This window comes from Trachurus japonicus, chromosome 13, assembly GCF_045865225.1.
Source record: "Trachurus japonicus isolate A0001 chromosome 13, Traja_1.0".
Lineage (NCBI taxonomy): Eukaryota > Metazoa > Chordata > Actinopteri > Carangiformes > Carangidae > Trachurus > Trachurus japonicus.
Genome location: NC_140919.1, coordinates 14,271,983 through 14,298,099, shown reverse-complemented (window position 1 = coordinate 14,298,099; position 26,117 = coordinate 14,271,983). Strand labels below are relative to the sequence as shown.

General features: G+C 42.8%; 1 protein-coding gene across 1 annotated transcript; it reads right to left on the bottom strand.

Annotated features, from left to right (window-relative positions):
• Nucleotides 1-1,279: 1,279 nt before the first annotated feature.
• Nucleotides 1,280-26,117, bottom strand: pcsk7 (proprotein convertase subtilisin/kexin type 7). The gene is made up of 17 exons (XM_085794901.1): nucleotides 26,019-26,117; nucleotides 23,339-23,652; nucleotides 22,253-22,495; nucleotides 20,261-20,395; nucleotides 18,422-18,584; nucleotides 17,351-17,441; nucleotides 16,624-16,678; nucleotides 16,320-16,458; nucleotides 16,091-16,191; nucleotides 10,420-10,587; nucleotides 8,520-8,624; nucleotides 8,302-8,404; nucleotides 5,393-5,549; nucleotides 4,442-4,536; nucleotides 4,122-4,227; nucleotides 3,244-3,361; nucleotides 1,280-2,558 (listed from the first exon to the last, which is right to left on the bottom strand). The coding sequence occupies exons 2-17, from the start codon at nucleotides 23,585-23,587 to the stop codon at nucleotides 2,253-2,255; spliced, it is 2,334 nt and encodes a 777-aa protein (XP_085651027.1). The 5' UTR covers nucleotides 23,588-23,652; nucleotides 26,019-26,117; the 3' UTR covers nucleotides 1,280-2,252.

Below are 26,117 nucleotides of genomic sequence, written 5' to 3'. Positions count from 1 at the left end.
GTATTTATCGAGTCCAGCAGTCACACAGATTATACAGATGTTTTTTCAACAGAGAAACTTGAACTCACCCATGGAAAATTTACCTACCTCAGCAAACTCATAAATATCCATCCATTCATCCAAGGGTGGGCTGGATGGCAATCCCTGCCAACACTGGGCCAGGGCGGTGTCCACCCTGGGGAGGTAAAGTCACCAACAAGTTTGAAATGCAAAGAAATACAAAGATTTAATCCTCCTTAAAAGAAATATACCGTAGTAAGTATATTACTAGGTGGTCTGGGTATTGTTGCAGTTGTGGAGATGTGTACATTTATGTTCACACAGGCTAATGGAGAGGAAGCAGATTATGTACTGATTTATAGAGGAGGGGTGGGAGCGAATAACTTTTAGTTTTACTCTCTTCTTTTCGAGTATGCAACTTATTTGTTTTGCATATTGTTTTAATTGTATGCCTTTTGTTTATTTTACACATTCCTGTTACATAGGCCTACTTAACACTTCACTTCAACACTGACTGGGAGGTTAGCCGCTCCAGCTAACTTTAGCATCTGGCTGCACTTAGCTACACGTTGATAGCTTGAGTATAAAAGACCTAAATAACCTCTACCTCTCACGGTAAACTCATCCGGTTCTCTTTTATCCGTCCTCTTCTAGGCGACGCTTTTTTTTCTTTCTTTTTTTTAACTTGGTAAACAGCAGGAGGGTCATTGTTGCTGAATGAATCGCCCATTCTCTGAAGTTTGCAGCTTCTTGCTTACATGACCGTCACGCGAGTGTTCACAAATGACAACGAGCGAGCTCATTGGTCAAAGGGAAAAGTAACAAGTAGGTAGCTGGTGAAAAATATAATCTTTTCGGGTTTGAATTAAACATTTGATTTTTTTTTTTTTCTTATTTTGAAAAACCTTAGTCACAAGCTAGCAATAAAAATACGAACAATTTGTAAAAGGCGGCAGGCCCCAACAGAAACAGAAATGAGTTTGCATGGTATGGATGGTACACTATTAAGTTCATACCATTCAATAACCTTCATCTTTGTTTGTACAGTGCTTTTAATCTTTTTTTTTGCTGTTGTTAAAAATCAATCCTAAACTTAAATTTGGTCCCAAAGCCATTTGAAGTCACTATATGCTGAAATTTGCATCAGTGTGCTAGGAAAGTTAATATTTGCAGACTTTTTTTATAAACAGTTTTAACATCTTACACAATTCTCACTTGAGCTGTAGGCCTAATTACTGGCAAAAAAACAAAAAAAACAAAAACTGTTAGAATAATAAACTGATTTCCATCAACAGTCATTTATTGTCATTCACATCACCTGTGACTTGCACAGCAAAACACAGTTTCCAAGTTCACTCCAACCACTCCATTACAGTAAAAAATTAAACTCTTTAATAATACATTCTTAAAAACACTTTATACAAATCATGAAACAAATTTTGAATATATCTGTACAACAGGCACACATTGTGTATATATTACACTTTATAAAAACAAAAAGAAATACATATGCAAATCCCACTCTTGAAAATCCCACTTCAAGTTTTTTTCAGTAGTTGGGCAATAACCCTCAGATAATAACCCCAGGCTTAAAAATAAAAACACCTCAGAAAATAAATCCTATTCTTAAAATACAGTACACTCTTAAAACCTCACATGTGAGGATACTTTTCCTGGAAGATCTTGTACATTACAAGCACACTCACTCACTCAGTCGTGTCACAACAACACACACACACGAGAAAGCACAAACTCACTCACACACAGATTTTTACCAGTCTATAGTGCACATCATGTTCTCGTTTTCTCCTGATTTAAAAAAAAAACCCATCAACCTATAAGCTCAGTTCTTCTGTGGGTGCATATTCAACATACAGCCGAGCCTCTAAAGACCCTTTCACACATGTAAACATGCGCCTACAGTACACGAGGACCCAGTAAGGTCGCTTTCCAGTCAGTGTCCTGAGCTCACTCCAACCCCAGGACTGACAAAACATCCTCATGTTAGAAGATTGTCATCAGTATTGTTTCCTTGCGAGGACATTTGATCAATGGACAGGAGTACGACGCACACATTCACACATATTGTCGCGGCACAAATACAAATTGATGCTCATACAAGGCCACGAGTTGGGGAATGCAGAGTGGGACAAAGAGTCCCCTCTTCAGTTCATCTGCAGTCCATCACCACAGGGCGCAGGTGACGGGCGGCAGAAAGAGGACAGGAGGAGTGGAGGGACAAAGCCTGAGTATCACATTATCGACCCATCCTCTGGCCCGATGTGTGTCACCAGCTGATCTCCGCCGAGAAGCGGCGCTTTGGCTTCGGAGTCCAGCAGCACTGCATGCAACTCCACCCCTGAGTCCGCTTCCTCTTCCTCCCGATCTTCCTCCACCGCCGCGTCCTCCACTCCTCCTCTCCCTCGGCGCCCTCTCCTGGCCCTGTGACGTCCCCATCGCCTGCAGACGAGGACCCTGAGGTCCAGGTGGGCCAGCGTGACCTCCAGCGTGTAGTAGAGGGACCAAAAGAGAGCGAAGCAGCCCAGTAACAGCAGAAACTGTAGAGGAGGGAGGAGGAAGAACAAGCATGAATGTTAAGCCGGTGCATATTCTCATTTGTCCAGGTCATAGTATTTCAAAGGAAGTTAAATCGAAAGCAACTGGACTTAGTTATTGTCTAGGAAGACGTTTCACCTCTCATCCAAGAGGCTTCATCAGTTCATGTACGCATCTGACCAGGCTGGGACTAGTCCAACTAACTGGTGTGGAGACTCACTATTTAACCTCTTGTGTGGGCGTTCACAAGGGTTATGATGTCACTGGTTCCCTTTTGTGCTCCAAGTGCCAACGACAGTCGTTTAAATGACTGTCTTTGATGGAAAGTTGGTTTCGACTTCGTTAGTGCCTTATGTTGTTATAACGACAGTCGTTGGAGTCAGCCTGGTCAGATGCGTACATGAACTGACGAAGCCTCTTGGATGAGAGGTGAAACGTCTTCCTAGACAGTAACTAAGTCCAGTTGCTTTCGATTTAACCTCCTTTGAGAAAAAAAGAAAAAAAAGCATGAATGTTGGAACATGTGCAGCGCATTATTTACTCGAGGGGAAAAGAAACACAGCTGCAACCTGTTGTTAGGTAGAGACAGCTAAGATAACACTAACGGCTAATGGAGACAGAGTCGTGGAGGACATCGACGTGGTGGTGGTGAACATGTGGTGTGTGTGTGTCTGAGTGCGAGTTCACCTTGAGGTTGTTGGAGGTGAACGGGTGAACGATCTCTGGAGGGATGTCCAGGCCTGGGGGGCAGGGCAGAGAAAAGCTGCCGTCCAGATATTTACCACTCATAGCCTCGTCCACCAGTCTGTCAATCAACAACCAAACAGCATTCAGAATATATTCAAAGCTGGTAACTCTGAGCTAATTGCCATTCAGCATTTAAAGGGATAGTTCAACATTTTGGCAAATTGGCACATTGCCATAATCTCTATTGTTTTAGGAGTACTGTAGGTTCATTACCTTTAATTGTCGGTGCAAGCTGTTTTTAGAACGGCTATGCTACAGAGGCTAAAGGGATCTCTTGGTTTCCCTCATCAAACTCATCAAATACACAATCCAACAACTCCAAAACGCTCTGGTGGACAAGTTGTGACCTGCACATTCACCACGCTATGAGATAATAACAGAACGATACGAGACAGAGTTGTTTTCGTAACATTCTGTTATTATCTCATAGCGTGGTGAATGTGCAGGTCACAACTTGGAGTTGTTGGATTGTGTATTTGATGAGTTTGATGAGGGAAATCAAGAAATCCCATTAGCCTCCGTAGCGTAACTCTGAGCAGCTCGCAGCTCTGCTCCGCCGTTCTCAAAATAGCTTGCACCGACAAAAGGTAACAAACCTACTGCTATGACTATAGGGATTATGGCAATGGGCCAATTTGCCAAAATGTCGAACCATCTCTTTAATTCAAATTGCAAGTATTTGTATAAATTACGTAAAATAAAGAAAGAAAGATGAAATTCATTGTTATTGACACTAAAATCACTAAAATAAGAAATTGTGGAAACTATTAAATTGTGAATGAAAACACACAGGTTACTCCCAGGCTGTGAGGTCGTACCTCTGTCTCTCCTTGACCTCGCTGAAGGTCATGGAGGAGCCATACAGGGTCAGTTTCCACTGCTTCAACACCCCCACAGCGGCACACTTCGTAGACGACGGCTCTTCTGCGGGAACCGAGAGAAGAGTCAGTGTGGGCAGGAGAAGTGCATGAGGTCACCAAGAAAAAAAACCCAACGACGACTACCATAAAAGACATAGAAATGTGTGTGTTTGTGTTTCTGACTCTTGAGAGAGTCTTTCCTGTCCCTGTGCTGAGGCCTCACAGTTACTCGTCATGTTTGTACTGTAGGTGTGTGTGTGTTTGTAGCAGCGTCTTACTGTGGTCAGATATCTTGAGTGTGTAGTGGCCCTCGGCTCTCTCTCCCCAGCAGCGCACGGTGGAGAAAGTCCAATCCTGGTAACCGCCAGAGTCTCTGTGGGCACATAAATGCACACACACACCTTAATTTATTATACAGCAGTAAAAAAAAAAATCCTGACATGAAGATACTTTAAAGGGATAGTTCAACATTTTGGCAAATTGGCCCATTGCCATAATCCCTATAATCATAGCAGTAGGTTCGTTACCTTCATTTGTCGGTGCAAGCTACTTTTAGAACGGCGGAGCAGAGCCGTGAGCTGCTCAGAGCTAAGCTACGGAGGCTAATGGGATTTCTTGGTTTCCCTCATCAAACTCATCAAATACACAATCCAACAACTCCAAAACGCTCTTGTGGACAAGTTGTGACCTGCACATTCACCACGCTATGAGATAATAACAGAACGTTACAAGACAGAGTTGTTTTAGAGGTAAATGCAGACTGCTTTGCTGAAAAACTGCCCCCGGGAACGCACATAAGCGGTCTGGTAACGTTCTGTTATTATCTCATAGCGTGGTGAATGTGCAGGTCACAACTTGTCCACCAGAGTGTTTTGGAGTTGTTGGATTGTGTATTTGATGAGTTTGATGAGGGAAACCAAGAAATCCCATGAGCCTCCGTAGCGTAGCTCTGAGCAGCTCATGGCTCTGCTCCGCTGTTCTAAAAACAACTTGCACCAAAAATTAAAGGTAACGAACCTACTGCTATGACTATAGGGATTATGGCAATGGGCCAATTTGCCAAAATGTTGAACTACCCCTTTAATATGAGCTAGATGATTACCCTTACATGCAGTGTGATAATTGTAACTTTGTTATTTCAATACCAGTAAATAAGAATACATATATGTGTATGTGATATGTCTTGGCTGTTGTTTACCTCACTGTTAAGTGCATGTGTGTGTGCGCACCTGTCTACGGCGCGGCGTGCCCCGATGATTGACGTCATACCGCTGGGGCACTCCAGCACAATCTCCACGTTGCCACGGCAGGGATGGTTTATCGTCACGGTGACGGCCACGTGCTCCAGTGTCTCCATCCCAGACTGTCTCAGGTCGGCAGCAGAGACTGAGGGAGAGGAGAGAGTGACTCAGTCAGCGCACGCATGTGTGTTCGTGTGTGTGAGAGAGAGAGAATCTGATCATCATTATAACAACTTGAAACTATTTTCTAGTCGTATAGCATTGTTATTGTTTGCATATTAGCACTGTACATTAGAGCATCATGTCAAGAGCAGGGCTGTGGACTCCTTATAAATAAAATGTATGGCAAAAAACAGTACATTTCCATAAATAAATAAAAAAAATGTATATAAATATAATTTAGGTACATAGAAATTAATAATAATTAAATTATACAGGAGCTGATTTTCTTCAGATGCAGACTCCAAACAGACCCTGGTTGTCTCTTCTCCACTTTCTCTATAGTAAAGTGTTATCACTCGTCGTCGTGACCACCTCCCGCTGTGTGTGTCTGGTAATTTCGTGGCATTTCCTGGGCTCTGACTACTAATGAGTCGTGGTGCTCCCTGACCATGTAGGGCAGCAACACATCCTCGGGGTAGGGAGGGACGCGGAGTGTAAACAGAGGTGTGGAGGGAGAGACAGAGCGTCAGGGGACCCACATGAAGAGAGAGAGAGAGAGAGAGGGAGAGAGAGAGGACGGGTGGTGAGAAGATGGAGACAAGTGGAAGGACAGAGGAGAGGATGGAGGGTGAGTTCAAAGCAGATGGAGGAAGAAAGTGACTGAGAGGAGAAAGAAAACTAGAGAGATGAAGGTGATTTTTTTTTTTTAACTTTACCACGACTGTGAGATGGAAGAAAAGTCCACACTGCACTGGTGGCTTCGAGTGATTCATTCAACTGTAGGTCAAAAGTTATATGTTCAGTATGATTTCCCAGCACTTAAATCAGCGTTTCAACATCCACCGGATGAGATGAAAGGATGAAGACCGACCACGGGATAATATGTGGGAAAATATCTTTTGCTTCTCCTAAGATCTTATCACGTACTATCAAATACAAACTATCAAATACTATCAAGTTACTCATTTTATATTTCTGCCACATAGTTTTCTATCATGCCGGGGGGGTCTCACAGTCGCCAACAAAACAAACTCTAGTCCAAATATGGCTGCCACCTCACAATCTCAGCCTCACGAAATGGTTGAGATACTTTCATGACATTTTGTTACTTGTGTTAAGTGCCTGAATTTATTGGTAAAATAATCCACTTTTACAGACTTGCTTTCATGTGATCATCCTACGATCTATTTTATCTCAGAGTTTTACTCAGAAGCTCTTTGTTTTACTTTACACCTTCTTCGGTTTTAACTCTTTTATCCTATCTTTTTCTTATTTTATTGTATCTCATTTTATTTGTTTTTATACCCCCCTTTTATTTAGTTAATGTATCTTTAACTCCATCCTGCACTCTGATTTGAGTCCTCCTGTGGTCTCAGTCTGTTGTTGGGTTCTTGTGTTGCCTGTGTTGCTGTATGACTTGGGCGGTCCACCTCTTTTGGTTTTATGGCATTTGTGACCTGTCTCTTCTATATTGTTTTGTGAAGCACTTTGTAAACTTGTGTTTTTAAAGGTGCTATATAAATAAAGTTATTATTATTATCTAAATTAATTTGATGTAAATTTTGAAAGAGAAGTGTTTTTCCCCTTTATTCCATAATGAATTCCAGTTGTCATTTTCAACCAAATTCTCTTTTTAAATCACAAATGTTGTCCATACACACTTACTTTACACCAATAAACTTGAAACACACCGGTGCAACTGCTGCTCTTTCATACCACAGCTCACCTCACAAGCCCTGAACTTGACCAGCAGCACTAAGTCAGAGCCAGTTACTATGTATACATGTACACAAACACGCCAACACGCATCAGTGGCGGAGGTGTTCACACGGGAAGCCGGCAGTTTGGAATTCTCTTAAGGGACAGAGCAGTAGCCGCTGAGGCAGCCAAAACACATAGAAACTATGACAACAGACATTGCAAAGTGATGTGACAGACAGACCATAATCTGCATCAGTGACAAACGGACTCGGACCGATCCAACAGAGGGTTAAAAAAAAGAAAAAAAAAAGGCAAATGTGAATTACAGTAGTTTGATGTGACTCAATATCTTTTTTGAAATAACGCCCAGTCTGCTCTGTAACCATCAGCAACTTTTCACTCTGTCCTCAAGAAACTCCTGCTGCCTGAGACTGCACACACACACACACACACACTAACACACACACAGACTGGTCTCTGGCTGCACTCCTGACTGGGACGAGGCCTTAAAGAGGGAAGATACTGATCGCGGGAGGAGAGGGAAAGGCGAGGGAGAAGGAAATGTTTCTGCTAGAATGAGGTCACTGTGAGCATTTGTGAAAACATGTGTTTGAGAGAGAAAGAGACGAATCGCACACACTCACACATACACAGATGAGTTGAGAATGAGAGAATCACAGTGGTAGGAAATGAAGAAATGAAGAGGGAACAAAACGTTCTGTTGTAAAATGCAGACACAGATTAGGTGGGGGCGGGGGACAAAAAAAATTGGAGAAAAGAAAAAAAAAAAGGAGAAAAAAAAGAAAAAGCAGCAATCTGGAAAAATCTCACCCAGTATTTCAATGTGGACGCAGGAACTCACAAACAAGAGATTTTTACCTAATATGGACAGAGAGACTGACTGAGGAGCAGGCAGGGAGGGAGGCAGGGAGTCGGCCACACGGCGCAGTGTGTAAACTCGACAAGCAACTGTCCGATACAGAGCCCAGAGAGAGAGAGAGAGAGAGAGGCAGCAGACGAGAAGACAGATTTACCATTCCAGGTTCGGATCAGCTCGTCCGGATAGGTCAGGACGGACGCCTCCTCTTTAATGGCCGCGCTCTGATAGGACACGAGGAACGGCACCGGCTCCCACACCTGTGAAACAGAGAAAACATGAAGCTCTTGTGGTAAATAGTGCTGTGTGAATTATATATATAAAAAATATATATATTTTAAGAGTAAAAGTAAAAAAAAAAATGTGTGCACGTACACTGGCAGCATTGACGAGCCTCCACGCGTTGAGCAGACCAAAGCCGTGCTGGTGGCTGTGATGGAAACCAGCTCCATTCACCCTCCAGTCTGCACTGCTGTCGCACTGTTAAAACAAATACGAACCACAAAGCTCAGTTTACTTTCTGCTGTTATTGTTATGCAGCAATATAACAGACAAACAAACAGTGCAGATAGTATCTCATCTCTGCACTGTGAGAGGAGAGAAAAGCCACAATAACTCAACAAGGAGCAGAGGAAATGTGGTGTTGTTATTGAATTATTGAACTTTTAACGGCACTGGAAAACTGAACAGAGCCAGGCCAGTCTTAAGATACACTGTTGTAGCTTCACATACACACAAATGGCACTGACTTTCTCAACCGTCACAAAGAAAAGGAACTACCAGTACCTCTCTGTTATTGATTAAATATTCAGGAACTTCTGAAGCAAGTCCTCAAGACATTTCAGGTTCCCAGCTTCTCGAAAAGTGAAGATTTGCTACTTTTTTCCGACCTTTTGCTTTTGGACAAAACAAGATTTGCACTGACAATTTATCAGCTGATTAAATAACTGTTAGTTTAGGCCATTAGTATTAAATCATAGGTGGGGATTAAACTGCGTGCGTATATCTATGGGGATGTCATCATGACCATATCGGATGCCAGTGTCAAAGCTGCTTCTGTTTTGTCTGTAGCAATTGGCTGGTGTTTGAGCTGAGTTTATCTAAGCTTGTGTGTGTATTAATGGACTTTTGCATAGTTTTCTGCCTTTTAATCTTAATCCAGATGTAGCCTTCTAATCCTTTAATGTATTATTTGTATGTCTATAACTAAATCATTTTATTCTCTTTTAGGGTGACGACTTAACGTCAGTCCAGGGACAGCAGATATAAAATACCTTTTGGCTAATTCTGGCACGTTTACAAAATTATTTTATTAATGTGCATTGTCCCTGATTATTAAACCTTTAAAAGGGATACGGCAACATTTTTTTTTAGTGTCTTGACTCACTCCCGAGTCCATGACAAGCAGATAGACACCATCCTTTCGACTGTGCGTGCAGTAACGAGGGAGATACGGGCAGAGCTGGCGCACCGCTAATTAGCTTAGCTCAAACGCTGGAAGTGTATAGGTAGTGTTAGCCTGCCTCCACCTAAAGTCATCAGAGAAACTCTTCAGCAACTCTAAACGGAAACCGGCGGGCCGATCTTCGTCTCAGAGCTGACAAAACTCTCCGGTAAGGCATCTTGAGCGGTCAAATGCCGGCAACGGGATGAGATCGGTCAAAACGGAGGGTTCAAGCAAAGACGGTTTATTTTGGTTCAAGCTAGCTACATCGAGGGTAGGTTAGCTTCCTATTTCAAAGTAAAAGCACAGATTCTATCGTCATAGTTTTCTGTATGTAAAGGGCGACGGGTGTTTTATTTTGTGAAAGTAACCGGAAGTGCGTCGGTCACAACGGCTAGCTTGAGTAGCGCCTAATTCGTCTGAACAAAATTGTAAACAGCTGGTATTTAAACAAATTGACGACACACTGCTGATCTTAACGGCTACTTTTTCGCCTGAAAATGTTTGAAATGTCGATAAAGTGATATATTTACAGAGTTTACAGATAAAATGAAATCAGCTTCTGACTGCTGATTTCGGCTTGGGTAGGAGGCAGGCTAACACTACCTATACACTTCCAGCGTTTGAGCTAAGCTAATTAGCGGTGCGCCAGCTCTGCCCGTATCTCCCTTGTTACTGCACGCAGAGTCGAAAGGATGGTGTCTATCTGCTGGTCATGGACTCAGGAGTGAGGCAAGACAAGAAAAAAAAAATGTTACCGTATCCCTTTAGATTGTGTCATATGTAAACTAAAGCAATGACTGGGGCAGAAGGTCATTTCGTCACACCTACCTCTGTGGCGGTGAAGGTGATGATGTGCTGGACGTCCCTCCAGCTGAGGCAGGGACGCACCTGCAGCATGAGGGCCACCATTCCTGCCGCCAGCGGGGCTGCGGCGGACGTGCCGGTGTGGCCGTCCGTGCAGCCCGACCCCTGACGCATGGACCAGTCTGACGTCACCTGCGGACACACATGAGAAGTCGGATGAGCTGAAGTTCATGTGCAAACATAGAGACAAGCCGGTAATAGCTCTGGTGAGGAGCCAAACGTAAACTGAAATCAAACGGTGCATATATTTAGCTATACATTAACAGATGTGCATATACAAACCCCTTATAGGGTATATCCAAAACAAATGATCTAAGTCATGAGCATAAACTAACACTTTACTCAGGCACCAGTGTCACAGAGCGACATATTTATTGCGAGTGGCCAGAACCTCAGTACTTTAAGTCCCTGGGAAGGTTCAGCTTTAGGAAGATGAAAGACAGTGAAAAGAAGAAGAGAAAACTGTTAAACCATTAAAACAGACCAGGAAATAAAAATGTCAAAACAAAGGGAACGGTAATGTAGCGTAGTTTAAAATCCAGTCAGTCCACAGTGGGTGAAAAGGAGGAAGGAGGGGATGGATTTACACAGATGATTAAGTTTACGAGCAGACATGGCAACACAAGATGAACTCTTCATATTGTTTTATATGTGTAGTGTATACGTGCTATACACAGCGGGGAAAATAAGTACTGAACATATCACAGTTACTCATTGTTATTTTACTCTAGGTCTCTCTGAAGTTCTGTGTGAGTGCTACTTGGCTCTTGGACAACTCTTCTGAGTTTTCTTTAGACTCAGTCAGAAATCTTGCGAGGAGCACCTGGTCGTGGCCGGTTTATGGTGAAATTATTTATGCTCTTTTCGTTTCTGGATACTGGCCCCAATGGTGCATTTAAGGGGGTTTAGAAACACGTCTGTAACCAACGGCCTCAGTATGTTTTGCAACATTAAGGCTGTGAAGGTCTTGAGAGAGCTCTTTGCTTTTACCCATCATGAGATGCTTCTTGTGTGGCACTTTGGTAATAAAAGACCTTTTATAGGCGTCAATTAAGACTAAACCAGCTGATATTAATTAGCACTGATAGGGGACAGGATGACTTTCTAAATGCTGACAGATTCCAGCTGGTTGGTTTCTTGGCTCCATTTCTTCATGTGTTCAATACTTATTCCTTGTGTCATTTCAATTTACTGTATTTCACATAACTTTTGGACATATACTGTATGTTTTGATTTCTCTGTATGTGTGGATTACTTGGGTTGTTGCCGACATCTGGTGAAAATTTGATATCAATGGCCCGATTAGAAATGTATTCACTCCAAAATCAAAGAGATCTGGATTCCCTTTCTTGCATCTTAGAGAACTGTGAAGTTGAAGAAACTCTGGTAACTTGAAGGTGATATGTCCCTAACTGTCGATACCTTAACCATTTGATGCCTAGCTGTGTATGATTACGTAATGTCTTTACCCAGTTTTGTTTTGTTTTGAGTTCTGTCTTTTCTTTAACTATAACTAACTATATAGTTTGACTGTTATATACTTTGTTGAAGGTATTAAAATGTATTTTTGTAAACTGTTAAAGGGATAGTTCAACATTTTGGCAAATTGGCCCATTGCCATAATCCCTATGGTCATAGCAGTAGGTTCGTTACCTTTAATTGACGGTGCAAGCTATTTTTAGAACGGCGGAGCAGAGCCGCGAGCTACAGAGGCTAATGGGATTTCTTGATTTCCCTCATCAAACTCATCAAATACACAATCCAACAACTCCAAAACGTTCTCGTGGACAAGTTGTGACCTGCACATTCACCATGCCATGGGAACGTTATGAGACAGAGTTGTTTTAGAGGGAAATTCATGCAAAACCGCTGATGCTGTCGAGGGTGGTTTTTCAGCAAGCAGTCTCTTCATTTGGAGTTGTTAAATTGTGTATTTGATGAGTTTGATGAGGGAAACCAAGAAATCCCATGAACCTCTGTAGCGTAGCTCTGAGCAAATACATGTCTATAAGAAATAGGGAAAAAGGATGGATGGATGGAAAACATATTTCTCAGTGAATATAATATATTCACTGAGAAATATGTTTTCCCTGCTGTATGTTTCTGGAGCACACCACCTGCTGGTACACACATCAGTTGACAGCTCGTCTGACGGAGGGACCACAGCGATGCGGGCTGAGACATTAACCACTCCTCTGTGTTTACATGCGAGCGGGGGGGGGGGCATGTGAGTCTTTTCCAACAGCTGTTCCAGTTATGTTGATGGTTTAAAGCCACTAATAAATGTTGTGCATGGATACTTGTGTTCGCCTAAAAGCAGCAGTTGATGTGGTGGTGACCATGTAATGAACAAGCCCCGAGCTAACGAGGAACCTCTGATGCATCAGCCCCCAAAATAATGACCTCAGTTGACCCACGGAGAAAAAAAAAAACGGTTTAACGGGAACATTTTTAAAGTGCAAAGCCCAAACTGACCAGCAAATACTCCAACTGTGATCTAGTGCATTTGCGACGGCAGCTGTTCTTGGTGGATCCTAAACAGCTTCTGCAGAATAATGCACTAATGGGCAGTGTGTGGCGAGCACTTGGCGGGCGAGTCGGCTGTGGTCAGCGGTGGTGGATCAGTCTTCTCCAGAGAGAGAGAGAGCCCTACCCTGGCTTAGCCCTTCTCTCCCGCTGGCGATGACATCCTCTGTCCAAACTGCGCTCCCATGGCGACAGCCGCAAACAGCAGCAAATAAGAGGTCAGTATTTTCGTCTTTTTTTTTTCATAAACGGGCCCTTGCTCCTGTCATCGTCCGTCATTGTTTTCAGCTGGAAACAGTCTCTGCTCCTTCATGACCTTTCAAACAGCTGTCACTATCGCTAAAACAGAGGCTGGCAGGACGACACCTCAGGTCCCACCGCACACACACAGTTAGACTTTGTGATAGATGTGCTGTTTTTTTTTTTTGTCTGGGGGTGGGGGGGCTTCAAGAAGCAGTTCAAGCAGAAGGACAGTGGAGATGTTGCATTTAACGGCTCAGTTTTTAACTGCAACGCCAAAAAAGATAAACCAAATTATAGCAGATAAACAATACCGTCATTTAGAGATATACATACGGCTGATCCTGCAGCTTCACTATGTAAATGGAAATCTTATGTACAAAGGGTAGGCACAATAAGCTATTGCTTCAGCCTACACCTTTTGGTTGCATGTACTGACCAATTAAATCTATGCAATTTGTCAGTCTAATCGACCAAATTAAATAATAAACTAAACTAAAGTGAGTGAACTTCAGAGCTACACAGACCCAACCTCTGACAGCTGCAACGTTTTCTCTGGCAGTCACAAAGGGCTGACACAGAGATAGACTGAAACTGGCCCAAGGCATAGATAAATAAATAAATAAATACTGACAGACTAGGCAGATAAATGCACGATAAAGAGCTGCATGTTTATATTCTGTTGGCATAGCAACATGTAACTGCTCTGTTTCACAACAAACTGCTGAAGTTGACACACAGAGTTGTGGGCTACACGCCACCAAAGTGCACACTAAACTTTAAACTATGAAAACTAAACTTTAAGATATCACCTATTCCTATCAGCAGATTCATTGCTTTATTTTGCTAATATTGTCTTCATCTTTGTTTTTTCTCTCTTTAATTGATGTTGTTTTATTGTCGTCACCGTTGTAAATGAGGATTCTCAATGGGCTCTCCAGTTGAAATAAAGGATATATATTTACAGTTGTTTAGATTTTTAATTAAAGGGATAGTTCAACATTTTGGCAAATTGGCCCATTGCCATAATCCCTATAGTTTTCGCAGTTGGTTCGTTACCTTTAATTGTCGGTGCAAGCTATTTTTAGAGTGGCGGAGCAGAGCCGCGAGCTGCTCAGAGCTACGCTACGGAGGCTCACGGGATTTCTTGGTTTCCTTCATCAAACTCATCAAATACACAATCAAAACAACTCCAAAACGCTCTGGTGGACACGTTGTGACCTGCACATTCACCACGCTATGAAATAATAGCGGGACGTTACAAGACAGACAGAGTTGTTTTAGAGGTGAATTCATGCAAAACTGCTGAAGCGCGTTCCCGTTGGAGGCAGTTTTTCGGCACGGCACCGGCTTTGCATTTACCTGTTTAAATCTGTGTTACAGTAGCAGTGGTTGGGTGCTAACACTAACGAACTAACAAACTAACGAAAGTTGTTGGATTGTGTATTTGATGCGTTTGATTAGCCTCCGTAGCGTAACTCTGAACAGCGCGCGGCTCTGCTCCACCGTTCTAAAAATAGCTTGCACCGACAATTAACTCATTGAGTGCCGCGCTCCTTTCCAAAGTTTTAGTCAAGTGTACCGGCAAATTAGACCATATTTGACTTTTTATTTTAGAGCCATAGTGTATTCTATATTATTGCCACCAACACATACTGTGGCTCATTTGAAAGGTTTAACTTTATCCTTCAAATGGCCACAAACCGTTTGTTTCTACGTGCCTCCGTTCCTGAGAAAAGTCAAGCTAAACATGGCTGGGTTTCACCAAAATCCCTCCTTTTTTTCTAGAAAAGGAGATAGAGCGTCTTTTATGAAAGGTGCGCTGTTTGTGCCTGTCGCTCTTCTCACACTCGCATTTCTGGATCAAAGGGCTCGTATAAGATAAATATACACAACAATTGTTGTTCTATTCACAAAACCACCATCGGGGGCGGGGGGGGCGCCACTAAACAACAATAACACAGACGCACCGTGCCGTGTCACAGCCTCTCGCCGCGGAACGTGAGGCTCTGCCGGCCACAGCGGCTCGCGAACACCGGTCCCGTCGGTGGTCGTGGTCCTTCTGTGGTACGGGTCGGTGGTGCCGGTCTGCTTTGACCCAGAGACCATCAGATTTTACCGCGGGAGGACTTTGGGGAGGACACGGTGTTGCTCCAGATGAAGACCGGGCGGGACTGTCGGCTGAGAGCTTCCTGGTTCAGCTCCCAGCTGCTGCAGCCTCGCGGGTGAGAGCAGAGCAGCTGCGGCGCAGCTGCGCTGCATCTGCATGCAGAACTCCTTTTGCAGAAGCTGAGTTATGATAAAAACTTCCAGATCATGAGCTGTCATGTGACTTTGATCGTCATCTATTTCAGTTCTCCTCGTCGTAGAGTCCCCAAATTTACATATAATGTGTATTAAAGTGTCTATTTTCATAATTAAAAAAAAAAGCAAAAAACGAAAAATTTCGTTTTTGGCACTCAACGCATGGGAACGAAAAACGAGAAATTACGTGGTTGGCACTCAATGAGTTAAAGGTAACGAACCTGCTATGACTATAGGGATTATGGCAATGGGCCAATTTGCCAAAATGTTGAATTATCCCTTTAAAGCTGAGATCACTGATTATTGCGGTTGGTCTGCTCTGTGTAGACTCTTCTGTTCAGGTGCCCTCGCTTGGTCCAGTTGCTTGGTAACGCCGGTACCATCCTCTGACTCACTCACTGCAACTTGACCTTCTACAGAAAATGTTATTCAAGTCTTTTTTGCTCCAGTTTCAGGAAACATCGCAGACTGCTGGCTCTGTGTCGCGTTCCTTGTGCCACCATTCATGTTTTCTTTCAGTCTAGTCATCAAATTGTGCGTTTGTGTGTGTTCCAGTGAGACGTACTATTCTCCTTGCGCTGTCCCTCCCGCTGCTGAAAGTAACAGCTAACATGGCAGCGCACTCCTCCGCATAGAAGGGCATCCTCCCCTTTTCATCAACTGCTCCTGTAACACACACACACACACACACACACTGATTATCTACACTCACACCGCAAACACAAAGCAACTTACACAGTCACTCACTCATGTACACACACACACACTCACACACACCGGTCTGTGCGTCTTACCGATTGTGATGGTGTAGATGGAGTTGGCGTAGCCGTCGTAATTACAGTTGTCGTCAAACTGACCTCCGTTGCCACTGGCAACCACGAAGATGCTGCCAAAGCCTCGTCTGCCTGCAATCACGCCGTGCTGCAGCGCCGCCTGTGGAGAGGAGGAGAGAAACATTTCACACACACACACACACCATGGAAAAAAGGCTCCAAATGATCTAATCAATAATATAAGAAGTGAAAGAGTGAGACTGAGCACAGAATCTGCTGCAACGTGCTGCCCCCTGCTGGACGAGAAGAAACACTGCGCACAAACCTTTCCCAGGGGGTGAGGTCCGTCCACAGTGCGTCCGTCGTCATCTGGACCCCAGCTGAGGGAAACAAGAGGCAAAGTGAAATCAGGTTAAATACCACACTACATTGCAGAGAAGCTGTCAAAGAATGACATTTCACTACTATACAGGTGAATAGGGTAAAAATTTTAACTAACAGATGTCACCATGAAACTGCCCAAGTTTATCACTTAAATTAAGATAAATGTTTTTTTGTATTACAAGTTTGGTCAGATTTTATGTTTAAATATGTAAATGAGGCAATATCTAGTTAAATATGAGCTCATTTCCATACATTTATCACTCTGTAAATGAGAAAATACTCACCAGCCTTAAAAAAAAAAAAAAAATCCAATTTCACCATGTTTTTAGGAATAAAATGTTGTGTAAATCAGGCTGTGATTGATATATAAACAAACCCCTCTGTAAAAATGTTCAGGATATAGACAGGGGTCATAGTAAGATGCCAGACATGACATGGGTCAGACAACAGGCATGGCACAGTCGTATTTTAGCTTTTGGTGAATTCAGGAGAACGCTACAGACAAAATGAAGTAAAATAACCATTTCTTTCCACTATTCTGAAAGACGACATGTTAAGGAAGCAAAATAGCCCAAAATCTTCAAATTTCATTGGTGCATGAACAATGTTTTTAGGCTGTAGTGTCTCGCCTAAAATGGAAACACGTTAATAGGAGAGTTGTGTGTCACCTGCAGCTGTAGATGTCGTTGACCTGGTAGTGCTTGTTGAAGGCGATGGCCTCCAGGCTGTCGGTCAGCGGGCCGTCCAGGACTCTGATACCTGAGGGCAGAACAAGCGCCTGTTTCACCACACACACTTAACTCACAGTCTCAGCCTTTACAGTATGTCACACGTTCTTAAAGGGATACTTCACCCGAAATCAGTAATTCACCAATTTTCTACTCACCGTCATGCCAAGGAAGGGTTTGGAGAACTTTCAGAGTTATCAAAAGGCTTTTGTAGTTCCAGGGGGGGTCCGGCTGGCAACGCATTTTCATATAATGGCGGCGGATAGAGTTCACTTTTGAATCGTCCAAAACACACACTATGAAACATCCAGATACCTCCATACTGCTCGTCTGTACTGACCCAAGTGTCCTGAAGCCGCCACATGAAAAAGTTGAAAATTTGATCTCTGTTTTTAGCCTTGTTGTAGTAGTAGTTCCCAGTGGCTGTGTGAGATTTGCTGCGAGATGTTTGTTCATCGTTGTAAGAAAGAAAAACGTCACCGCACACTCAGCTCCAGTTGCAGAGTGTGCGGCGTTCCTCTTTTTCTTTCTTCAATTTTATCCATCGCCAGCACCTCCACAACCTACGGTGTGCGTTGTTTCTTATCTGAACTGTTCATCGTTGTAAACCACTGGATGTGTGACGTAAACATGGACGAACATCTCGCAGCAAATCTCGTGCAGCCACTGGGAGCTACTACTACAACAAGGCTAAAACAGATATCAAATGCATCTTTTCTGAACAATTTTTTCATGTTGCGGCTTCAGGACACTTGGGTCAGTACAGACGAGCAGTATGGAGGTATCTGGATGTTTCATAGTGTGTGTTTTGGACGATTCAAAAGTGAACTCTATCCGCTGCCATTATATGTAAATCCGTTGCCAGTCGTACCCCCCCTGGAACTCCTAAAGCGTTTTCTCCAAACCCTTCCTTGGCATGTTGGTGAGTAGATGATTGGTTCAATTATCGATTTTGGGTGAAGTATCCCTTTAACTCTGAGCTCTGAGTTTGGACCAGTGTCTGTACTGTACCTGCCACTTTGCTGCCATAGGCCACGCCCACGGCGCAGTAGCTGTTGTTGGGAACGGCTGCGATCTCCCCGGCGCATCGAGTCCCGTGGTGGTTGTCGCTGACGTCGGGGTGAGGCATGGGGTCTGGGTCGTTGGAGTTCAGGTCATAACTCCCCTCTGGACTCTGGACAGAAACATCATTCAAAGTATGTGGTTTATAAATAGGTAAAAGCAAAGTTGACTGGTAAAATACAAAAAATAAAACGTCAATCCTACTGCTGGGAAATGCCACAATTGCAAACTCAAAGGGGAGTTTCTCCAGCTTTTGCAGCATCGTCACTTTTCTTCTTCGTTTCGTTTCAAAAATAAATAAAAACTGGTTTTACTAGAAATGTTTTGAGTCTTTTTAGCCAGATCAGCAAAACTAGAGCATAACCACAACAAATCCACTCAGTTCACCACCACCACCACCACCACCACCCACCACTACTCCTCCTTATCTTCCTGGCTGTTGCTGCAACACTTTTAAGATGCCAATGTGATGTGAAACCTTGTCTACATTTAAATCTAGGACATTTCTGTCGCTGATGTAATGAGTGAACAGAAAACAGCTCCTAACATGACTTTAGAGTGGATGCTTTTTCCTCTGCCTTTGCAGGTACGGTAACTACACCTTGACTATAATTTAACAAGAATTCCTGTCTGATGGTTGTTTGCCTCCACCAACCAGCCAAGTTGCAGGATGCACAGTTGCAAGGAAAAGTAAGTGAACCCTTTGGAATTTCCTAGTTTTCGGCATCTTTGCTTTCCTTTGCAGGCTTGAAGTTTGCCACTCCATAATACTAAGGGGAACATGTTTTGTGGACGGATGAAACTAAGATTAAACTGTTTTGTATTTTTTGTACATATGGTGTAAAAGATCTAGAGTAGCTTCAAAAAAAAAAAGGAAATCCACTGTTGGGAGCGGCCCAGTCAGAGACCAGACTGGGAATCCAGTAGGGATGCTGTGGAATGACCTCAAGAGAGCCGTTCACACCAGACATCCTATAATAACATGGCTGAGCTGAAGCAGGTCTGTGAGGACGAATGGTCCAAAATTCATCCTGAGTGTTGTGCAGTTCTGATCTGCAGCTACTGGAAACGTCGGGTTGAGGTTACTGCTGCCAAACGAGGTTCAACCAGTTATTAAATCCAAGGGTTCATTTACTTTTTCCACCAGCACTGTGAATGTTTAATGGATATGTTCAATAAAGACATGAAATATAATCGTTTGTGTGGTATTAGGTTAAGCACATTGTGTTTGTTTATACTTGTGACTTAGATGTAGATCGGATCACATTTAATGGCCAATTCATGCAGAAAACTAACTAACCACTGTATGTGGTCACAAACTCTCTTCCTGAGTTATGGCATGTTTTTGCAAAACACCATGATGTCACACTGAAGCCGACCTTTTAGAATTGGACAATGGGGATATATAAAATGTCATGACTTCATCATTTAAACCAGCTGGACATTGTGGTATTAAATTGTTTAATTATTATTGTTTGAATTAATGAATTATGTCACAATGTGACCTTTGACCACCAAAATCTAATCAGGTTGTCCTGGAGTCCAAGTTTAAAGAAATGAAATCATTTTCACGACAATGATCTCTGAAGCATAAGAACAGACTCACACTATAAAGGGCCCGTTAAGGACTGACAAACAGGAATGAATACAGTTTCATTGGCAAACGTCCGACACACTTCCTTCCTGTATGATTAAGCCTTTTATACTTCCCAAAACGATTCAGCTATAACAGCGAAAACACAGCGCATGGGAGTTGAGTTGCATAAACCACTGATGTTGCTGACTTACATAGTTTGGCTGAATGTCCTTGTGCGTATGCTGCACCCCGTCGTCTACCACGACCACCGTGACCCCTCGGCCGGTTATGTTACGCTCCCACACCCCGGTCAAGTTGATATCCATCCCATGATTGACTCGATTATGCTGAAATAAAAAGAAAGAAAATCAAGGAAATGTTGAGGTAATGTGAAGAGGAGAGTAAGTCTTTGATTAAAAAAAAAAAAACAGTCGCAGTTGGACGATCTTTTATCTGTAGTTGAACAGTTCTGTGTGCAGTACCAGTGTCTAGAGTGCTTTTGCTTTTTTTTTGCAAAATAACCACAGTGACTTTTCTATGTAAACAGGTTGAGGTTTGAGGTTGCTGAGAGGTCACGTAATAACACATTTAACCAAATCAAACTGAAAGCAAAACATAAACTCCACCTAATCAAGCAACTACGTTTGTGTCACATTAATGCCTCAGCACAACAAGTTTAAGTCTCACTTAAAACAAGAAAGAGTCTTCTATTATCTCCTTCTAAATTTGTGTAATACAATTGTTACTGTTTATCTTATCATATATGTATATATTTTAAAATGTATGGTTATGCAATTATCCTGTTTTTTTACATAAGTGTAAAAAATTATGTGCAGCTGTGAATAGGGAAAAAATGTAAATGAAAACAAATGTAGATGGATGTCATGTTACTGTTACAAAACTAAGTTAAAAAACAAAACAAACAAGGAGCAGGACATGAATGTTTTTTTTTTAATAGATCCTGTCTGGGCTCTCGTGTTGGTTTGGCAGGTTATGCTCCCTGTAAAAACAAAGGTTAATTGCCAACACTGGTAACGGGCACATTCTTTTTCACCCCGCCCTTTATGAAACCAGGCTGCTGCTTGTAAGCAAGAGGAAAACCAGTTGTGACAGAGACGTTAATGTCGATGTAACATCCTCAGTGAGCTATTAAAATAGTCTTCTGTGCCAACTGTTGTATTAAAGAGGAACTAAGCAGGATTTGTCCCGTGGCTCTGCTACATTTTTACCTTAAAGCAGAAGTAAGCGGAATATTTTAGTTAAACTGTGTCAACTATAAGACCTGATTTTATATAAATGGCAACCTTTAAAGCAGAAGTAAGCGGAATATTTGTATTAATATAAGTCTTAAATAGTTATATCTTCCGACAGCAATCGCTTCTATAGAGTGTTTGGTCTGAAACACGGGTCTGTCAGTCACTCTGCTCTGCTGTAAGCCGAGAAGAAAACTTTCCTTGTATCCTACAACCTTTATCCAATGAGGAGAGAGAACGGCATAAAGGGGCGGTCCTCTCTGTGTGTGCAGCCAAGGGATGCGTGTGAATGTGGTGACGTAGGGACGAGTACAGGGACTGCCAACTCCATCGGCTGACAAGAAGTTAGCCAAAACGACCGGATCGCTTACTTCTGCTTTAATTAAAAAGCTCTGGAGTAATTGTGATTGTTAACTACATGACTTGTGACTTGTTACGAGCGAGAACGGAGGCTCTCTGCCTTCACCTGGCGTCTCACGGCTGAAAACCAACCTTGCAACATCAGTGTAGTACCTGTCGCAGCTCTCGTCTCTGCAGCACCGCGACACAAACGCGCTCCGTAACCCGTAATCTTTTGTTTATGACGGTTACGACTACACACGCCTACACGCCGTAACATCTTATATGTTATGTAGCATTATCCACCGCTCCATTTATTGATTTTTCGCCGGCTTCGTTGTCAAAAAATGCACATGGGCGAGAAGAGCGTAACCAAAACAGCGGAAAAGCGAGCGGACTTGCACAGTTCCCCTTTAATATTTAGGCTAATGGTAGAATTGAAAACCTTGGCTAGATGGTGTTTTCGGTTTTAGACTCTTTTTTTTTTTTACGTTGTCCCTGAAAGTCACAGTGACCACAAGCAAATCCATACTAATAATTATACAGAAAATGCTATATCTCTCTATCCATCTCTAGTGAGTGAGTTAAGACAACAAAAATACACATCCTCACCAGGTGCCACTGATTAGGGTACTGGGGATCGTTGAAGGCCATGGATCTCTTGGAGCGGCTGAGCACCCTCTCCTGGGAGTACCACAGGACATGAGGGTCGGCTGCCAGGACGTCCCCAGGGTGGACACTTTGTCTCAAACTGTCTCCCTCAGATCCAGCACTGGGATTTACAGAGCACAGCAAGTAATGGCCTTCCAGCTGTCCAATCTGGCCCTGGTTCTGCAGCCCGGCCTGCTCTGCCACCTGCGACGGAGAAAACACTAATCATCACAGATCTGACACAATACTTAACAATAACTCATGTGTGATTTCAATATACATCAGATGAGACTTGAACAATTCTTGCAGGAAGATTGAATTCTTGCAGGAAACCAGATAAGGGATAGTTCAACATTTTGGCAAATTGGCCCATTGCCATAATCCCAGTAGCCTCAGGAGTAGGTTTGTTACCTTTAATTGTCAGTGCAAGTTATTTTTAGAAGAGCTACGCTACGGAGGCTAATAGGATTTCTTGGTTTCCCTCATCAAACTCATCAAATACACAATCCGGGGCGTTAAGAAACTGAGTTGTTTTCGAGGCAAAACCGCTGATGCACATTCCCGTCGGAGCAGTTTTTTGGCAAGCAGTCTCTGCATTTGCCTCGAAAACAACTGGTAACGTTCTGTTATTATCTCATAGCGTGGTGAATGTGCAGGTCACAACTTGTCCACCAGAGCATTTTGGAGTTGTTGGATTGTGTATTTGATGAATTTGATGAGAGAAACCAAGAAATCCCATGAGCCTCCAAAATGTTGAACTAACAAATTAAAATCTATTTGGCTGTATTAGAAATAAACAGAATCTGTTTCTAAAAGAACTAAAAGCTGAGTATGAAAAATACCCCTAAGGTTATGCAGTAAGAAACAAAGCAGTACCAAATGTGCTGTTCCTATAAACAACAGTATCTCAGTAACGTAAATAAAGGTTGTAGTTCTGTTTTATTTAGAAAATATCATAAAACATGAAAGAGTCCAAGAGCTGTGGGAAAACAGCTTGACACCGTTTAGAAAGATTAAAACGTAAGTGTTAATGTAGCACCACCGTACCGTATCAGCTATTCCATCCAAGAGCACAGATCTCTGTTCGCCGTCCTCTTCTTCGTGGTGTGGCTCGGCGCGGAGCTGGACGGCCCAGGACTGACCTGGGCCGCACGAATGCGACGGCCAAGCAGAGGGAGGAGAGGGGGAGTCGGAGGAAACGGACGGGACGACGGCGGGCAGGAGGGTCAGCAGCAAGAGGGTGACGGAGGACAGGAAGAGGAGCACGAGGAATGTGGGAAAATAGGGCGTTGCCATAGCAACGGGGGGCGACACACGGCGTCAACCAGGCGAGTCCTCCTCCTCATCTGAACAGCAGCAACCTGGACGTGAGACAACGACAAGAAGAGAGGAGAGGGAAGGTCTGGTTAGGAGCGAGGAGGATCTGAGGAGAGTCTGGTTGAGTATCAATGGCGTGCTGTATTCAGAGGACACTTATTAGATTCACAGCTTCACACTAACTAGACGCCAGCGAGCACAGAGAGAGAGCTGTGGCATCAGAGGAGGACATCTGATTAACACCGTGTTTACATGAAAGTCGGACAACTTGACTATTACACATGAAAAGCTTCTCTGTTAGCGCTGGCAGGGGGAGAAAATTTAATAACAGAACCTGGACAAATACCTTTGATTCATTGTTTTGACTTGAAAAGGTCAAACTTTAATGCAGTAAACTTCAGCTGTGATCGTGAAGTTAAAATATAACCCTGATCATACTTGGGCAGAGTTTTGGGCAGGAATTTCTTTGCCAGTGTCTCCACATTTCTGCCTTTTGGTGGATAAAACACAAATGCATATTCAGTCGTGAAGGTTGGGATAGCGTCAGCTGCCAGGATCAAACTGGGGCACTGGAAATCACCCACACAACCAACACTGCAAGAGTGGAAACTCTTAATGACTGAAACAGCATCATATGAGGTTCTGCCAGCTAGGACTAGGGGCAAAAGGCCGGTGACATCAGGATGTTGGGAAAACTTAATATGAGTCACCTCACTGCAAAGTAGTCGTCTCCTCTGTATTATTATTATTATTACTGATCTATTTTATTATTATTATTCTTTTTTCTGTATCCCAAACTTATTTTTCCGGGAATACTTGTGACTTCTCATGTTATTGTCTGACTTTACCCTTTGTGTCTTATTATTGTCTTATTGATTTATATCTTTATGGGCCATATGGGCAGCCATTTTATATCAGCCCTGATGAAGGCCTGTGGCCGCAACACGTTGGCTTGGTTTTAATTTGTTTGGCCATGCTGCAATAAAGGCTTTTTAAAATAACCTTCCTGCTCTGAGTGCCTCAGTTCCCGCTACCATCTAGTATTTGGATCCTCACACTGAAGAGCACCAGAGGTAGAGACAAGAGGCAAAGACAACTGAGAACCATGCAGCACTCCATGCATGTTTTTTTGATTGATATCTTTATCGATCCCCAGAGGGGAAATTAAAATAGTCACCATCGCATTAAAAAACACATAGGCTACACAAACACATAGCATTGTATCAGTGTGCAACAATTAGACATATGAGTTGTCGAGTTACAATCCATGTTTCACTATTTGAGCTGCTTTTTTCTTCTTTTCTATTGTGTTTATGAATGAAAATTTTAAAGTAAAAAAAAAGAAGAAGAATATAAACCCTGATCAACCAGTTTGGAGGTGCATTTATTTACACATCACTTCCTAAGCATTATGTGCAAAGCAAATTTAACACTTAATATTTCTTTCTTTTTTTCCCCCAGACACACAGAAACAACTACCTGGTTTTAAAGAGATTTAACTTTGGATACTGTCCCCTGTAAACCTGATTGTCCCCTCTGACCAGTTGGTAATCCAACTCGACCACATGTAGTTGTCTGTGTCAGTGAGTTTGTATGTGAACGATACCCAACGGTGTAATATGGGGAGAGTAGTGTATTAAGTAATATGAATCCAACTCGAGTCATCAAGATTACACCACCGCCACCACACCCAAAGTCAAGTAAAATAAAACACAGACTTCGAGATAGTGACCTGTTGACGGAAGGAACCGTATTGACAGAAAACTGGGTAAACAGTGTTATCGAAACAATCACACTAATTTATAATAACCACATTTATTTCCCTAGAGAGACAATGCTGCACTGTGGCCAAACAACCCGCCTGTGACCACATGAGAAACTGATAATAACGACGTTAGTGTCAAGTATTATCAACAGATATCTCTTTCAAACAGTTAAACATCGCTCATTTTAGAGTTTATCGTCCCTGTAAGTGAAACCACCTCATGTTTGATAGACTGAAGGTGTAAAGTGTACAGTTTTATCGACCTCCGACCCTCACAGTCTGTGCTTCCTGTTCAGCTAATGTGGTTGGCTAACTCTCAGTTTTGCTGATCGCTTTAGTTTTAATAATAAACGTTAGCCAGCAGGTCCGCTAGCCACTTCAGTTAATGATCTACGAGTGTGACACCGAAGAAAAGCGAGGGTTAAACCAGCATATTAACTAAAAAACGACGGCTAAAAGGACACAAAAACAAGAAGTGAGACTGGAGTTTCACCTGAAGCGTTGTGTTGTTGTTGTCATAACATAGCTAGTAATGATAGCAAGTGTCCTCACGCCAACTGTCGAGATCGATTTTCGTCATGAAAAATAACGTGTTGAGAATCAGAGCACATGGCGGTTTGTTGCGATAATACAGGTATAGCTTACCTTTCGACTGAATTCCTGCCTCTCACCTGTCCCTCGCGACATTAATGAGTAATATAAAGCTTGTCATCTCATTTCCATAAACCACACAAACCACAACCC

Excerpts from the sequence above, each read along its gene's own strand:
- pcsk7 (XM_085794901.1), bottom strand. The coding sequence starts at position 23,587 with ATGGCAACGCCCTATTTTCCCACATTCCTCGTGCTCCTCTTCCTGTCC. Across the intron at positions 18,585-20,260 it reads AGGACATTCAGCCAAACTAT|AGTCCAGAGGGGAGTTATGA; the intron begins GTAAGTCAGCAA and ends GTTTCTGTCCAG. Across the intron at positions 5,550-8,301 it reads GCTGATCCGAACCTGGAATG|TCTCTGCTGCCGACCTGAGA; the intron begins GTAAATCTGTCT and ends CCTCTCCCTCAG.